We start from the raw sequence: 17,716 nt of genomic DNA on the forward strand, positions 1-17,716 counted from the left end.
CATCTTTCATAATGTTATCTGCAATTTTCTCAGAATGGCTGCTGTAACTTACAGCATGCAGTGCACTAATTTCCAATTACTTTTTATCCATAGTAACAGGCCCCCTGAAAGAGAAGCAGATTGCCTACGTCTGCAGGGAGATGCTCCAGGTGTGTATGGGGACCTGGAGGTGGGGTGGGGGTGGGGGGGGGGGCACATGGTCCAGGTGTATACAGTGAGGAGGGAGGAACCGAGGCGAACTGGGGTCAGGAGCAGAGAGTACACTGCATGTGATGGAGCTTGTTGTCACTCAGTGTTCTGACTGCCTTCCTTTGTGTTCTCCACAGGGTCTGCACCACTTGCACGAGACGGGGAAGATGCACAGGGACATTAAGGTACAGCGCTGCCGCGTACAGCCCTTTACATCGCACGGGCCTGACGGTCATGTGACACCGTTAGCGCCTGCCGCTGAGGACAAACGCGGGCCTGTTCACCATGCTAATGACAATGCTAATGCTTAGCGCGCCACACTGCAGATGTTTGCCGTTCAGCCACTTACACATGCTGCGCATGCTGCCCCTCTTCTGGTACTCAGAATGCCTGCTTATTATCTAAATACATTATTATTGCTAAGTATCTAACCGTTGCTGGAACTGTAGTCTGTGATGTGTACAGCTGCTTCATTCCCGGGCCATTGTACTGTGTGCATGTGCTTTGTGTAATAGGCCGAGTTTGTGATGTGATTGTATGTGATCGTGTGTGATCGTGTGTGTGTGTGTGTGATCGTGCGTGCATGTGTGTGTGTGTGTGATCGTGCGTGCATGTGTGTGTGTGCGTGCGTGTGTGATCGTGTGTGTGTGTGTGTGTGTGTGAGTGTGATCGTGCGTGCATGTGTGTGTGTGCGTGCGTGTGTGTGTGTGTGTGTGTGATTGTGTGTGTGTGTGTGTGTGTGTGTGTGTGTGTGTGTGTGTGTGTGCGTGTGTGAGAGATGAGTGAGTGTGTGTTGTGTGTGTGTGTGTGTTTGTGTGTGTGTGTGTGTGTGTTGTGTGTGTGTATATGGTATAGAAGAATGGGCCTAGTGTGTGCGTCTCATATTGTCATTGTATATTGTCCACAGGGAGCCAACATCCTTCTGACAGAGCGAGGAGATGTCAAACTGGGTCAGTGACAAGCAATAACTTTACCTCATATGTACATACACACACATGTGCACACACAGCCAGACTTACACAAGCATATGGATTGTGTCACTGTGCTAAAGCTAATGTAGGGGGGTTTAAATCATGCAGAATGACTGTTAGAAAGACCTTTAAAGACCTATTATTATGAATAGTCAGTGTCAAGCTGAAAAGCTGTCATGTATTGCCAGTAAGTTTACTGAGGCTTTTATTGCATAGTTATAAGCACAATAAAAGTTTGGGACGCTGATGTTTTTAAATGCATGACTGGTGGAATGATGAAGCTGTCTCTCTCTCCTCTACCCAAACGTTTGTCCCCTCTTTCTTGTCTCTTTCCCTTCATTGTCCCCTCATACCCCGATACTACCTTTCTCTCTTTCTCTTTTCTTATTCCCACCCCAATACTACCCCCCCATCTATCTCCCTCACTTCTATCCTGCCCTGCACTCTCCCCTCCCTCTCTCCCCCCCTCTCCCTCCCTCCCTTTCTCTCTTTCTGTCTCTCTCCCTCTCTCTCTCCCTCTTTCTCTCTCTCTCTCTCTCTCTCTGCAGCGGATTTTGGTGTTGCGGCAGAGATAAGCGCCTCTGTGGCCAAGAGGAAGTCTTTCATCGGGACTCCCTACTGGTAAGCACACTGGCCCTCATCCAGTGTTCCCCGATGCTGCTGATTTCTCTTGACGCAGCTGCTCCAGACTGGCCAATCAATCAATCAGCCTAATTTCAGCTGATCTAGCAGTCTGCACAAGCAGTGTCAGGAAGGGTTTCACAGATCACCTTTCAAATAAACCACTCAAGCCACAGTGGCTCCAACCCCCGGGAACAGAACAAGGTGTTCCATATCTTTGGGTTCCATCGAGTTCCATCTAGATCCAGTTCCATCTAGAAAGACACTATGTAAACAGTATAAACACTTTGATCTTGAAAGGATGAAATATCACTAAAATGAACCCTGAAACCTTAGCCGATGGAGTAAGGGGAACTGCAGCAGCTCTGAGCTATAACTGTGTCCAAGTGGGAGGAAGTGAAAAAATGATTGTACGGCTCTGGTCCAGCACATTTACGGAACATATCAAATGATAATAATTCTTGAGTGCACCTTTGAGGCGTGTTGAAAAGGTGGGGCGGGGATATGATGTCATTTCCTCTGATGTATTTCCTTGCGTCAGGATGGCGCCGGAAGTGGCAGCGGTGGAGAAAAAGGGAGGGTACAACCACCTGTGTGACATCTGGGCTGTGGGTATCACTGCCATCGAGCTGGCCGAGCTACAGCCGCCCATGTTCGACCTCCACCCAATGAGGTGAGGAAACGTACAGGAAGGGGCGGTGCTTCATGTCACCTTTTGACTGTGTTTTTGTTCATTTTGTTCATTTTGTTTTCCTACATTTTCTTCATGAGCTTTATATTTGTGATTTCCCTTTTTTTTTACTGGCACCCAACAGCGGAGCAAATTTGCAAAACTACAATAAAAATGGAAAAAGGAAGGGGAAGCAGAGGACAGGGAAAAAGAGCAGAATGAGTCATATCTGTGGAGGGAAAAGCTTTTTGCTCATAAGCCGTACACGTTTACCCTCATGCGTACGATATAGTGTGCCTGCACACTACATACTTATCCCTGTGTCAGTGTTATAGTGGAGAGTTCAACTGCAGGCTTCCCGCTGAACAGATGAGGTACAAAACTGGAAGGCCAAGATGTACTTACTGTCTGGCAAAACCAGACCAAATGAAAGGGGAGCATTTTGTTTTACTCTGAATATATCCCTCCTAATTTCATCTCCAAACTGAAACTATTTTTCTTCCAGAGCCTTGATGCTGATGTCAAAAAGCAACTTTCAGCCTCCCAAACTCAAAGACAAGGCCAAGTGGTAAGAAGCTGACAAATTGTTAACATGTGCCGAGTCAGAGCTCGCAAAAGGCATTTATTTGAATCCTGAGAGATTCAGAACACAGTCTGAGTCAGTTCAGCAAATAAAACTTGATACACGCCTCACAATCTTTTGACCTTTTTGCAGGAAAGTGATCTCAGATCATCTTGTTTGACTTTGATCTTGCGGAATGCAGATTTTACAATAATGATATGTACAGCTCTTGATTGCCAGCACCTAAACTGCTGTGGATAAGATGTAATTTGTAATCTGTTCCACAGGTCTGCAGGGTTCCATAGCTTTGTGAAGATGGCCCTCACAAAAAACCCTCGAAAGAGACCCACAGCGGAAAGACTCCTGCAGGTAAAGGGTGCAAAGTGCATCGCTAAAGAATTTTTATACAGTCATAAATATTAGTTGTGAAAATTGTCTAGGCTTAGGGGGAAATTTGGGTATTATTGACGTTTTGCCTAATTCTGTTGGATCTCCACCATGTGGAACTTGCTGTGAGTGACACCACTGTTGCCCCGGTGACGCCTGGTCTCTCCCCAGCACCCTTTCATGACCCAGCTGCTGTCTCGAACCCTCATCATTGAGCTGCTGGACATGGCCAACAACCCGGATCTCCACTTCTCTCAGGTGCTGGAGGAGAGCGAGGCGGAGGTGGGCGTCCTGTCTGTAACCCCACCCCCCGTGGCTCTGTACCGCCCTCTGTACTCACCCTAATGAGCACTGTGATTCTCATACAGGTCAAAACTCTGCAGTACATCTAACAAAATCTGCGCCTTGTTTCTTATTTAATGTGGTCAGTTTTATGCAGATATAGTAAGCTATGTGTTTTGAAGTGTAAGGTTGTGTATTATATAATATTTGCAAAGACATTTATATAACTGGCAATATATTTTCTGATATATTCTGTATATGTTGACATGTGTATTTTGTGTACGTGTGTGTGTGTGAATGTGTGTATGTCAGTAAATGTATATGTATGTGTGTAAATGTATTTGAATGTACAAGTGTGTGTGTGTAAATGTGTGTAGGTGTGTAGATGTGTGTGGGTGTGTAAGTGTATTCCTGTGTGTTTCCACAGGTGAGCAATGCGTTCCCTGATAAGATCCAGGCGGAGGGGAAGAGGCTGGCTGGGGAGCGCACTCTGTCCGAGGAGCAGTGTGAGTCTGAGCTTCACTGTCTAAATACCCCGAACCTGCCCTCTCTAAATACCCCTCCCTCTTCAAACCTCCCCTCCCACCCCTACCTCTCCAAACCTCCTCTCTTTAAATACCCCTACCTCTTCAAACCTCCCCTCCCACCCCTACCTCTCCAAACCTCCTCTCTTTAAATACCCCTACCTCTTCAAACCTCCCCTCCCACCCCTACCTCTCCAAACCTCCTCTCTTTAAATACCCCTACCTCTTCAAACCTCCCCTCCCACCCCTACCTCTCCAAACCTCCTCTCTTTAAATACCCCTCCCTCTTCAAACCTCCCCTCCCACCCCTACCTCTCCAAACCTCCTCTCTTTAAATACCCCTCCCTCTTCAAACCTCCCCTCCCACCCCTACCTCTCCAAACCTCCTCTCTTTAAATACCCCTCCCTCTTCAAACCTCCCCTCCCACCCCTACCTCTCCAAACCTCCTCTCTTTAAATACCCCTACCTCTTCAAATGTACCCTGAACTCCACAGTCACAGTTTCCATTTCCTGGTTCACGTTTTGATTGTGGAAAAGGCCATAGGGAGCACTGATAAGACCCTGAACTCCTGCAGCATAAATCAGGGCCTGCTGCTGCCAGTGGTCGAAATGAGGAAAGGCCCAGTCAGTAGGGGGGGGGGCAGCATTGCGTCCAGAGAGAGAGGATGGAGGGAAGGAGAGAGAGAGGGGCGGAGGATGGAGGAAGGGTCAGGGTCAGACCCGCCAACAAGAGGCCTCTCAGTGCCAGCGCTGACGTCACGCGGAGCACAGAGATACCACTGTGGCACGTTCGGCCATGCCATGTTCTCTGCGATGCCCGCGGACGAGCTCGCCCGCCTACACACATGGAGGGGGCTGCGGTGCTGGGTGGAGCAGTGCTGGTATTCCTGTGGGGGGGGGGGGGGGGGGGGGGGACACACAATAATTACAGAGGAGCTTTTGTGTTTGACTCATATCAGGGAGATTACAGCATGTCAGCGCTGACAATGCTTCCAGTCTGCTTCAGAGAAAGGAGAGCAGTGTGTCATAAACACACACACACACACACACACACACACACACACACACACACACACACGCACACACACACACATGCACACACACACACACACACACACACATGCACACACACACACACACACACACACACACACGTGCAGGCACACAGCCTCCCAGGGACATGTGCAAATGTACACACAAGCTCACAAAACACACACACACACACACACACACGCACACACACACACACACACACACACACGTGCAGGCACACAGCCTCCCAGGGACATGTGCAAATGTACACACAAGCTCACAAAACACACACACACACACACACACACGTGCAGGCACACAGCCTCCCAGGGACATGTGCAAATGTACACACAAGCTCACAAAACACACACACACACACACACACACACACACACACACGCACACGCACGCGCACGCGCACGCGCACGCACACACACACACACGCACACACACACACACACACGCACACACACACATGCACACACACACACACGCACACACACACACGTGCAGGCACACAGCCTCCCAGGGACATGTGCAAATGGACACACAAGCTCACAAAACACACACACACATGCATGCATACACACCCCAGTAGCAGCTTCCAAACTGACCACCCACACGCCTACGCGCATAGTCTGTGACCAGCAGGCCAGCTCTGCCTCACTGTTCTGTCTTTCTCTCCAGGGTGAGTTTGCCTTTAGGAATGTCCCGGGAAGACCGGGTACATGGAGAACATTACTGTTAAATCAGACTTTCTCGTCTGTGAGCATAAATTGAACTTTAGATCCGTAACATAATGCATATAATTGTTCAGAGCAGAGGCTGATGACATTTTAGTGCAATAAAGTAAAATGCATCAGGAAAAATGTAAGTGTAATGAGTAAAATTTCATATTCATTTCAGTCGACCATGTGAAGTTTGGGCCCCCCAGGCGGAAGGAGACGGACCCCTACCCCGATCTGGTGAGAACGCTCCTCTCTCCTGGCTCCGTCGGGCCCTCTGTTTTTCTCTGTGAGAGTGAGGGAAAACACACAGGAAGAGGTGCCCGTGGAGTGGCTCAAGGAAAGGAAATCCTGTTCCTAAAGTTAACCCCGTGCGTTCTGCAGGAATCCTGCAATCGGACCCGTGATCTGAGCTGCGGGGTCGGGGGTTTCAGTCCCGGGAGCTGTGCCCTTTGTCTCGGCTGCCGAAGTGAAAGAGAGGAAAGCAGCTGTATGGATAGATTACAGGATGTGTGGGTGTGAGGTGTAAACCCGCAATCACAGGTCGCTTTGGAAGCGTGCTATGCTAATCAATGAAGAGATGTAACAGTTTTAGGCATTAAACATTTTGATCTAAAATATGATCCCCATCACAAACCCTTCTCCTCAATTTACTGCAACTGAGTAAAATCAAGTTGATCAGTCTGATTCTGATTCTGATTCTGATTCTGCGTATGATGTCAGCATGGATCTAGAGCGGGCGTCTGTGATCCACATAGGTAGCATCAGGCAGATTCGCCTATCCGTTGTTTGGTAATGTGGGAATGGTGTAATGTGGGATTTGTAGTCTGTGTATTGGAGGATTGCATGCACATTGCCCTGAGCTTCTAGCAGGTGCAGTGGAGTGAACATGATGATTAATTGTCGAGTTGATGGGTAGAAAAGGGGGGAAAATAAGACAGCTCTATTTTAACATGGTATCTTTAACATCTCCAGGGTGCAGTAATAGCTAGTTTGGTCTGGTGGTACTGTGATGGGGATAGCAGTGGTTGCATTAAAGTTATTTCTGCTTGATTCCCCAGGATTCCTACGACGACTGGAGCATCTCGGGAGACGAGGACGAGTCCCCGTAAGATATGACTCTTCAGACGTGGCTCTGTAGATGTGACTCGTCTCTCTAAAGTTACTCGAGCGTACCCGGGGCTGAAAAAAGCTCAACCTTCGCGTTTCCAAAATTCCAGTCACGTTCACCACCATGTGCGCATCAGTTAGCAGATTGAAAAAGTCAATGATTGTGCTGCAGTGAAACCCAGGGAGAGTGTTTGGTTGGCCATGCAAAAGCACAGACATAATATACGGCCCTTACAAGGTCGCCAGATGAATGCTGGCTGTGGCTTCACCCAGCCTCTCAGCCTCAAACGATGCGCCCTGCTGTATGAAATGAGTTTGACACAATGAGGATGAATGCTTCCTTTCATTGTTTGGCTGTCTGAAGAACAGTCGACTTCATTTAGGCTCAGATCAGCTGTTTCTGTTGCAGGAGTCTGCTGGAATGCGTTGAGGAGGCATTGCTGCAGAGGTGAGTCGCAGCCTCATGTTTGGAGATTTTCTCTTTACCCCACACTTTGCTACTGGCATGGAAGACGTGCTTGCGGTGCACCTACTAAAAATTTAAATAGTAATAGCCCCACCCTTACTCCAGTAACCTTAACCATTGACTCAGCCCTGACCCTAAACCTTTCTGTAATTACAAATTAGCCTTTGCATATGCAACTGTTGTATATGTACATGCATGGTAATTACACAGTAGTAACATTGTAATTACATTTGTGCACCACCCACTACGTGTCTCCTCTTTCTGGGCTGCAGTGGCATAATACTGTGACGGTTAAGGCAGGTCAGACAGTAAAGGTGCCTGTTCTCAGCGCAGGCTGTGCCCTAAAAGAGGGGTTCGAAACTGGCCAATGCATCTGTTAACAATGACTGGGAGCCCACAGCAATGGCACAAATTGACTTTGTTCCCCCCAGGGACGGGGGCAGTTGGGTCAGCCAGGGTCCACCGGACACTATCTGAGTGAATCACTCAGGCGCCTGTGAGCTGCACAGATAGCATCAGGCAGAAGCGCCTGCTCTTTGTTTGATGTCTGCCTGCTGGTGCATTATGGGATTTGTAGTCTGAAAAGCAGTCATATTGGCTAGCCTGTGTATTGGAGGATTGCATGCTCTTTGCCCTGAGCTCTCAGCGGGTGCAGTTGTTCTTGCAGTTGAGTAGAAAAGGGGGGGGCAAATAAATAATAAATAGCTCTATTGTAACTATAACGTATTTTCTTCAGCGTTACATAACAGGTATTTGAACAGTGCGCTACAGTGTACACTTAATGCAGCATTTATTTACAATGGACCAATAACAGAGGTAGTTCTAAAATGTTTTGTTTCTTTGTTCCAGGAGCTTAACAATAAAGAGAGCTCCCTCTGGTGAGGTAAGAGAGAACTGCAGATCCGAGAACAACAGTGAGACAGCAGAAGATGTGACCAATGGGATTAAATGTTATTGAAAACAGCTGATAATAGCAAAAAATAATGTACTGTAAATGTCAGCTGGAAGCGTTCCTAAAGAAGCCTGTCTATGGTGCCAGTTATTCAGAGTGCTTTCCTGATGCTATGCACTTTGTCATTTTTCCTGTTGTTTGGGATATGCTGTTACTCATTTGCATTGAGCACAATATAGCAATTTGTAACCCGTCAGGCATTGGGCAACACTGAAAGAAACACAGGTCTGTTGACATTGGGCCACACTGCTTAAGCAATCTAAGAGATTCTGCTCCAAGGCCATTCAATTAGATGTGCATGAACTAATTACCAGTGTGTGTCTGCTAAATACTGTATGTGAACAGTTTCTGGGGAATAGATGAATGATTAATCAATCACAAATCAATAACATGACAGACCAGACTCATATGTCTCTTTATTCTGTATTAGGTTGGCAATTCATGTCTTACTCTCATCCATCTTTTAGTCTAGATTCTCAAATTTAACTGTATGCCATCACAGAGATGTTAGCTGGTGAAAGTATTGTTCTGTAGCATCATCTACTGTATAATCGCTGTACAGCCTAGCGCTTATGCATTACAGTACACTCACTTTACAACAGACAGTGAAAGGAATAGATTGCTTATGATGATCAATGCTCTGACGCCAAGGATCAGCTGCTTATAGGGCTGAAGTCCTGTTCTCATAAAAGGAGTGTGCTGTATAAGCACAGTGTTGCACAGTGTTGCACAGTTGACTGTGTTGCATGTGCTGTCTGTTTATCGCAGCACGGTCCAGGGGAGGAGGGGGGTAAAGGCGGAGCGCTGAAGAGGTGCGGTTTGCTCAGCGCCCCCCTGGCGCCCAACACCTCCTCCCTGCCCTGCTTTGCCTCTCTCTGCCCCAGCCTGGAGGACAAGGACCTCACCCTCCGCCCCAGCTCCACCCTGCAGCCCAACTCCACCCTCCTCCCAAACGCCGGTGCAGGTACGGCCCCGCGGGTGCCACACGGGGGGGGGGGGGGGGGGGGGGGGGGGGGGGTCATGTGATGTGAAACGAGCTTTTCCATTCGCTGAGACCAGCTTGCGTGAGCTGGTGCTGGCATTTTCAAATTATTATAACAAAACGCGTAAAGCGCATTCACAGACGATGCACGAACAGGGCAATTACTTTGTTCGCTGTCATCCTTCAGTGCTCTCCAGGTGTTCTGCCAGCCAGGATATAAGACTGTGGTGCAGTGATCCCTGTGCTCCTGAGGGAGGCGCCATTGAGGGGCAGAAGGCTGCGGGAGTCCGCTCCCAACCCCGCGACACCCCGCTGTCCCCCGAGTGGAGCACACTGAGAAGGCAACACGAGGAGTCTGTGAGTGGCCACACCCCCTCCATCTGACTGGGCCAGAGTAGAGCCAGAAGTGAAAACCGCTGTACACCTTGCACACTGTTACCACCAACACAAAGAAATTACAAGTGCCATAATATGGGCAATTTCTGCCCTGTAACCGAACACATAATTATGCTGTTTCTCGACTCGATGTGTTCGAAACGAGTGCAAGTGGGCAGCTCTGTAACCATTTACTGCTATACACAGACTCACCCTGTCCATCACCGCCTCACACACTAACAAAGGAGGGCAGTTTGTGGCAAATTTAATAAGAAATGAGAAAGGAACACATGTAAAAAATTAAAACATAAATATGTGAACTTTGTCAACACCACTTATTTTGATTAATTCATTTTGCAGTTTTCATTTTTTTTTTATTCTTTCATCATTTCATGTCGAGCGGGAATGACTACCTTTGACATACCTATAGTTATTACACAAAAGAAGGATTAACTACCTGTCACATGCCATTTGCATCACAAAGAGCAGAGGCTTTATGTCTCAGTTCTGCCTCTTTGGTTGTGCTTTATTTATTTTATTTTAATTTCTTTCATTTCTAATTTAGAGAGCAGGTTGTCATGGGCTGCCCCCCACACCCCAAGTCCATGTGAGTATAGCCCCCCAAGCAAAGACACGGTCACTGATCCCAGATCAGAAATTAAATAAAGAAGAGGAGAGTGCAGGCTTTCTCTGAGTGTGCAGTTATCTGTCTTTTCTCTCTCGCTTTACACAGATATATGTTTGCCTCTGTATTATATGTTGACAGATCAGTGTCTTAACTTTTCTTTAGGGTTGCCGGGTCTGGGGACTTTCATTGTAGCTCCTCCTCATAACTCCTCATAACTATTTGATTGAAGTCATTATTTGGACACCTCTCCTGCTGTTAAAAGTGTATATGAGCTTCTAACGGAAAGACAGAATCTCTAAACTCAAGTCAAGGCCTCCAGCACTGGTGTTGCTGCTCCCTGCCGTGGCATTTTTAAGAAAACATTTTTGCTTCATCTTTCAGCTTGTGTGATTAATAAGCAGTGTGAGAATGGGATAATGTGTTGTTTTCTGCAGATGGGGGCCTGCTTCTCCAAGGTGTTCAACGGCTGTCCCCTCAAACTGCACTGTGCTGTCACCTGGGTCCTTCCTAAGACCAGAGGTAAGGAGACAAGTCACTGTGACAAACCCAGAGAGTCTCAGTGCCCCAAACAAACTTAGAGGAGTCACGGTGTCCCACACAAAGCCAAAGGATGAGTCTCAGTGTCACAGACATACCCAGAGGAGTCATTGTGTCCCATACATACCTAGAGGAGCCTCAGTGCCCCACACAAATTTAGAGGAGTCATAGTACACCACACACCCTTAGAGGAGTCTCAGTGCCCCACATAAACCCAAAGGAAGGGTCTGAGTGGCCCACACAAACCGAGAGGAGTCTCAGTGCCCTACACAAACCGAGAGGAGTCTCAGTGCCCTACACAAACCGAGAGGAGTCTCAGTGCCCTACACAAACCTAGAGGAGTCTCAGTGCTCTACACAAAGCCAGAGGAGTCTCAGTGCTCCAAAAAAACCACAGAAGAGTCTCAGTGCCCCAGACAAACCCAGATGAGTCTCAGTGCAGCATGCAGCCCTGCCAGGCTCTCCTATCTCTCCCTCAGATCAGTACCTCATCGTGGGGGCAGAGGAGGGCATCTACACCCTGAACCTCAACGAGCTGCACGAGGACACTATGGAGAAGGTAGAGAACCGAGAGAACTGTGGCACATGCTGGGAAGCTCTAACAGAAACACGTATTATTGATGTGATTGACTTGGTTTGTCTACATCCTTCTCTAAGCTGTCTCTCTCTCTCTCTCTCTCTCTCTCTCTGTCTCTCTCTCTGTCCCTCTCTCTGTGTCTCCTCTTGCAGCTGCTCCCACAGCGATGCACCTGGCTGTACGTCATGAACAATGTCTTAATGTCCATCTCAGGTAGGGCTTTTTCCTGCATCAGCAACCAGACTCTTTATAATGCAGGCTGCACACAGACAGGGCAGTGGTTCATCACTGTGGTGCTTGTGTTCTCATTACTGCTCTGTTGCCCATAGTCCTACATTTTTTAAAAAGCATGGTGGCCATCCTTTATGGGCCTTTGCATAACCTACATGCAAGCCTTGTGGCTGGAAATAAGCAGTAGTAGTTCAAGGTTGTGCTCTTTGTGACAGCACTTACTCACCATTGTTTCCCACAGTGGTGCTCCATTTCAAGGCTGTCACTAATGATTCAGTACCTGCAGCTATTTGCCTAACCCTACTGAATGCGCTTTTGTAAGTCACTCTTGATAATAGAAACTACCAAATGACTAAATGTAAATGAACCCAAAACCTTCAAGACTAGAGTCTAGTGCTCAAATCTCAGCTCTACACTAACCCATAATGCTTGAAGCTACAACCCAGTGCTCAGGCCACTATACCATATAACTAACTATGTGTGTGTGCTTGTGTGGGTATGTGTGTGTGTGTTCTGTATTTGTGTGTGTGTGTATGCGTGTGTGGATGTGTGTCTCTGTGCGTGTGTGTGTCTCTCTGTGCATGTGTCTCTGCACGTGTGTGTGTGTGTGTATCTCTGTGTGTGTGTGTGTGTCTCTTTGCGCATGTGCGTGTGTCTCTGTGCGTGTGCGTGCGTGTGTGTGTGTGTGTGTGTGTGTGTGCGTGTCTCTGCGCATGTACGTGTCTCTCTGTCCCCAGGAAAGTCGTCCCAGCTGTTCTCCCACAGCCTGACGGGGCTCTTCGACCAGCGCAGGCACCTGCAGAAGCGGCAGGGACACCTGTCACTCAGCACCAACCGCCTGACAGAGAGGATCAACCCCAGGTCAGGCCGCCCCGCCCACAGACACGGGTTCAAGGAGGCCGGCACTCAGAGTGAACCGTGTCAGCTCCAACCTGAACCTAAGCTCCAGCTTAACCCTTCAGGACATGACACATGCAACCAGCACTGTTACACATACTGTGACTTTTGTTATTAGGTTTCTGAGGATATTCTCACTCTGTAATTTGTATCTTAAGTCAATTTAGCATCATCGCTATGGTCATTGTTATAAACTGTCACTTTTGCTATAACGTGTCATAGATGGTTTGTAGTGCATGTGGCTGTTATATATGCATTTATTTACTGTAAGAGCTCTTATTTAACGCTGGCTTCTGCAGTGGCAAGGTACAGTACAGGTTCTGTCCCTCTCCTCTCTCAGTTTCTGGCCTCTTCCAATTTCCTGCTCAGCTTAATGGTGTAGAACATTGCAGTTAGGATAGCTTATAGATGTATGAATTCTCAGGAAAGCGGTTACCGAACTGTGAGTTACTCTGGATGAAGGTGTTTAGTGACTGAAGCAATGTAAATAGTACAAATCTTCCCAAAGCTGTCACCACTCATATTCATGTAGTCAGTCGGGAGCTGGAGTCGGAGCATTCATGTGCAAGTCAGGGAATCTGAATGGAGAACAATGAGAAGGGAAACAGAGATTGAGCGCAGCACTGTGACATGGTCAGAAGATTCAGTGTGTCCTCTGTTGACAGGAAGTTTGCTGTCTCTGTGAAGATACCGGACACTAAGGGCTGTCGGAGGTGCAGTGTGGGTAAGGGAAGTTTACTTCGCCTCTGAGGGGAAGCCACTGTTTGTGAAACGGAAGAGGGGGGAAGATGGAGGGTATGTTGTGTTCATGAGTGACTGTTTCTCACTCTCTGTGTCTGCTTCTCCTTCTCTCCTCTGTCTCCACCCCCATCCCTCTGTCTCCTCCTCCGCTCTGCCACCCTCTCTGTACCTCTTTCTCTCCCTTTTTCTCTCTCACTCCTCTCTCCTTCTCTCTCTCTCCTTCCATGTCTCTCTGTCACCCCTTCTCCCTTTCTTCCTCCATCACTCTCTCTCTCCCCTTCCATCTCTCTCTCATGCACCATCCATTTTTCTCATTCTCACTCTCTCTCACTCCCTCCCTCTCTCTCACCCCCTTCTCTCCCTCCTTCTCCCTCTCCTTCCATACTGTTCTCTCTATGTCTGTCTCCCTCTCTCCCTCTCTTTCTCTCCTCTCCCTCCCCCTCCCACCCCCCCCCCCCTGCCAGTGAGAAACCCCTACACTGACAGCACGTTCCTGTGTGGTGCTGTGCCCTCTGGCCTGGTGCTGCTGCTGTGGTATGAACCCCTGCAGAAGTTCATGCAGCTCAAGGTTTGCTCCTCCATGTCTTACCTTTAAGCCTCATATTACAACCTGTGTTCTTTTGTTGTCGTCCTACTTCCAGGTCTATATTCTGCCCTTTCAAAGATGATTAATGACAACTTCAGAGGTTCTCTGTCTGACTCTGTACCTGCTATCCCGTAATGCATTACTTCCCTGCTGGATTCCCACCCCCTTATTGTATGCTCTAGGTGGAAAAAATGCCACTGTATTGACTGGGTGCCCTCCACACTCACCCCGCTGTGAACATGTGAATGCTTTCCCCGCTGTGCTACCACCCAGCTTGGTTTTATTTCTGTCTCATCACCTTGAGATTTCTGTCTTACTGCGGCTGCCTCTATCACAGATGGATAGCCGCAGACAAGCTTTGGTTTGATAGCTGTGCTAGCCTCAGTGATGAGGTTGTTAAGGTTGCCTCATGAAGCTCAGATCCCCCTTTCTCTATCCCCAGCACATACCTGTGTGTCTGCCAGACCCTCTCCCCATTTTCGAGCTGCTGGTGCTGGAGTCTGATGAGCTTCCCCAGGTGTGTGTGGGAGTGAGGGGGTGTGTCTCGGGGGGCAAGGCCCAACCAACCAATCAGAGGCTGCAGTTTGATATTATACCACTGAACAGCACAGCCAGCTCCCCACAGCCAGGTACTGCAAATTCAATGCCTTTACTCATGTTCTGTGTGTGTGTGTGTGTGTTTTTGTGCGTGTGCGTGTACGTGTGTGTGCGTGTGCGCATGCGTGTGTGTGCGCGTGTGTGTGCGTGCGTGTGTGCGCGCGTGTGTGTATGTATGTGTGTGTGCGTGCGTGTGTGTATGTATGTGTGTGTGCGTGCGTGCGTGTGTGTGTGTGTGTGTGTGCGTGTGTATGTGTGTATGTGTGTTTTTGTGCGTGTACGTGTGTGTGTGTGTGCGCATGCGTGTGTGTGCACGTGTGTGTATGTATGTGTGTGTGCGTGCGTGTGTGTGCGTGTGTGTGTGTGTGTGTGTGTGTGTGTGTGTGTGTGTGTGTGTGTGTGTGCGCGTGTGTGTGTGTGTGTGTGTGTCGCTGTGCTACATTGCTCCTGTGTTTGTTCACAGACAGTGTGCCTCTGAAGGCGGTGCAGGTGACGCAGCTGGACAGGGACACAGTCCTCATCGCCCTGGAGAGTGAGTACGCTGTCAGGAGACGCTTTCAAACAGGCAGCGCGCTCATTGGCATGGGAACTGTCAAACTCGCGGGAGTTTTAGCACTGAGCGTGCAAGAGACATGTTGCTTCCAGAAATTAAAACCACGAGAACAATAAAATGATGTAATATTTGTAGAATTTCATTTCATTTCATAGTGTTTAAAAGCACCACAGTGCACATTCATTCATTCATGTTCATTGCATCAAATTTTGCTGTATAGTTTAGATATTCATTGTTAGATGCTATAAGACATTTATAAACATGTTATTACTCATACAGTGTCATTTTGGCTGAATGCTCGTGTCATTACAAACAGGAGGTGAAATTGTTTTTGGCATTCAATATACGCCACCATTTTAACAGTTAAACTGTTAGGTTCTGCGTTACAAATTTCTGAACTCTCTGTGTTCACCTCATCTTTTGCACGTGCTGTAGTGACTGTATTGACACACCAGGAAGTAACAATGGCTTTAATGGATACCTCCCGTAGCTGGTGGAGTGAGATTCCTGAACTCCGTAATGCGTGGAGCTAACTGTGTGCTGTCAGTCACTGAATTATGTGAGCCAATCATAAGATTTTTCTGTCCGCAGAAAAAAACACTATGCATGGTTCAGATCACCTCAGCCATTTTGGGATCATGAAGCCTCTTTCTCTCAGCATGACCTCTCAGTACCTACTCTTCGGTATGGGATACACAGTATTAATGTAGTCTTCCCCTTTTTCTCTCCTTCCTTTTCTCCCCGTCTCTCACTCCACAGAGGTGGTGAAGATTGTGAATTTGCAGGGCTTCCCCAGCAAAGACCTGGCCTCTGAGCTGACCTTTGAGTTTGCCATCGAGACATTAGGTGGGAAATGTATTTGCTTTTGACTGATAAAAATGCACAAAAGGGACAAGTAATGATTGCATTTTGATTTATTCATTTGTTAGATGACTTATCCAGCACCACTTACAAAAAATTGTGATCATTGCTAAACTTACAAAAATGATTGTGATCCGTATGTCTGTTAGCATTCCCTAGTGTTAGACAAGAGGAAAAACATGTCTTCTGCTAATGAGATTTGGTTGCTGTCGGAAAGTGTGATCTTAACTGATGATGATCAGTATGATTGCAACCCAGTTTATATCAAATTTCAGGAGCTTGTTAGCTGTGCAAATCTGACCGAAACCTAGACGTTTGAGTAGCTGGTGGCTTATATTTCGGTGATATGGCTGCATTAGCACTGAGAGTAACGTAATTGCTGTGTACAGTCTGTTTGCAGGATAGTGTACTGGCCTTCTGGAAGCACGGCCTTGGAGGGCGGAGTCTGCATAATAATGAGGTAACAGTACAGGAAGTCTATGGTGGAACTGGGCGGAGTGTTCTGTTTCCTTGTTCCACCACAGATACTCTACTTAGAAAATGGATACTCGGCTCTGCGCTTCCTCCATACTCCTGTGTCAAGGAGGTTCCACTTGTTCTTCAGTTTTAAACAATGACTCTGCATTCTCTCATACATAGGAAATTATCCTATTATCCTATTTTTTTCAGGAATGCTATAAACACAACTCACGATTGCTCTTCGTTTTTGGATAATAAATAATCATTTACACGATTATCTAAATAATTGATGGGTGACGTAATTGTCAAATTATTCTACCTAATAGTCAATTTTTGCTTCATCTCTGCCACGCTTGATCCCTAATAATGCAAGTCTGAAAACACAGAACTGCTGTTTCACTTTCTACGGTGTCATTAGATTCACACGAGTTCCCAGTTTCGATGTGGCAGTAAACTCTATGGTTTTTTTCCCCCAGGTCACCCAGGAGATCACAGATGAAAGTCGTGTGTTCCGGGTCCTGGGGACGAACAGGTAGCTGCCTGATCTTCATCTATTAATTACTAACTGTGGGGACAGTTGTATCTGCACATACCACACCAGACCATACCATACCATACCATACCATACCATACCATAGCAGTTCTTACTTGAAAAAAACTAATTTAAACGTGTCTGTGTTTCAGAGACATCGTCCTTCAGAGTACCCCTACAGGGAACCCCTCTGCCATGAGTAACCTGTACATCCTGACGGGCCATGAAAGCAGCTACTGAGAGAAAGAGAAAGAGAGAGGGAGAGAGAGAATGAGAGAGAGAGAGAGAAAAAGAGTGAGAGAAAGGGAGAGAGAGAATGAGAGAGAGAGAGAGAGAGAGAAAGAGCGAGAGAGAGGGAGAGAGAGAATGAGAGAGAGAGAGAGCGAAAGGGACAGAGGAAGCCACACTACGGGTCAGCCCTTCAAATGATCGGGGAGATCAAAGCATCCTGGGAAACAGATCAAAAGAGGAGGGCTGAGTGGACTGCTCCACAAACCAGCTCTACAGCATACAAGCCCCTGCCGTCTGTGTGTGGGAAAACCAGCTGCACAGCATACAAGCCCCTACCGTCTGTGTGTGGGAAAACCCACAAGGACTGAACCAGGCGCAGTGTGGAGACTGAGCACTGCCACACACTAGGCTGTGAACAGGGTGAATGTAGATCAACTT

At 47.6% G+C, this 17,716-nt stretch overlaps 1 protein-coding gene across 1 annotated transcript in view; it reads left to right on the plus strand.

Annotated features, from left to right (window-relative positions):
• The window catches only part of map4k2 (mitogen-activated protein kinase kinase kinase kinase 2), a 26,669-nt gene extending 9,325 nt beyond the window's left edge, over window positions 1–17,344 (plus strand). The window contains exons 5-32 of the mRNA XM_036547861.1: window positions 94–149; window positions 327–374; window positions 1,097–1,139; window positions 1,709–1,781; window positions 2,323–2,454; window positions 2,957–3,019; window positions 3,301–3,382; window positions 3,572–3,682; window positions 4,110–4,188; window positions 6,146–6,204; window positions 7,026–7,072; window positions 7,484–7,522; window positions 8,390–8,423; window positions 9,261–9,456; window positions 9,662–9,831; window positions 10,415–10,456; window positions 10,912–10,996; window positions 11,493–11,572; window positions 11,743–11,803; window positions 12,559–12,682; window positions 13,384–13,442; window positions 13,924–14,027; window positions 14,488–14,674; window positions 15,106–15,174; window positions 15,955–16,041; window positions 16,446–16,516; window positions 16,992–17,047; window positions 17,200–17,344. Of these exons, the coding sequence (XP_036403754.1) occupies window positions 94–149; window positions 327–374; window positions 1,097–1,139; window positions 1,709–1,781; window positions 2,323–2,454; window positions 2,957–3,019; window positions 3,301–3,382; window positions 3,572–3,682; window positions 4,110–4,188; window positions 6,146–6,204; window positions 7,026–7,072; window positions 7,484–7,522; window positions 8,390–8,423; window positions 9,261–9,456; window positions 9,662–9,831; window positions 10,415–10,456; window positions 10,912–10,996; window positions 11,493–11,572; window positions 11,743–11,803; window positions 12,559–12,682; window positions 13,384–13,442; window positions 13,924–14,027; window positions 14,488–14,674; window positions 15,106–15,174; window positions 15,955–16,041; window positions 16,446–16,516; window positions 16,992–17,047; window positions 17,200–17,287 (2,345 nt within the window). The 3' untranslated portion in view covers window positions 17,288–17,344. The remainder of the gene's footprint in view (window positions 1–93; window positions 150–326; window positions 375–1,096; window positions 1,140–1,708; window positions 1,782–2,322; window positions 2,455–2,956; window positions 3,020–3,300; window positions 3,383–3,571; window positions 3,683–4,109; window positions 4,189–6,145; window positions 6,205–7,025; window positions 7,073–7,483; window positions 7,523–8,389; window positions 8,424–9,260; window positions 9,457–9,661; window positions 9,832–10,414; window positions 10,457–10,911; window positions 10,997–11,492; window positions 11,573–11,742; window positions 11,804–12,558; window positions 12,683–13,383; window positions 13,443–13,923; window positions 14,028–14,487; window positions 14,675–15,105; window positions 15,175–15,954; window positions 16,042–16,445; window positions 16,517–16,991; window positions 17,048–17,199) is intronic.
• Window positions 17,345–17,716: the final 372 nt, after the last annotated feature.

This window comes from Megalops cyprinoides, chromosome 16 (assembly GCF_013368585.1).
Source record: "Megalops cyprinoides isolate fMegCyp1 chromosome 16, fMegCyp1.pri, whole genome shotgun sequence".
NCBI lineage: Eukaryota > Metazoa > Chordata > Actinopteri > Elopiformes > Megalopidae > Megalops > Megalops cyprinoides.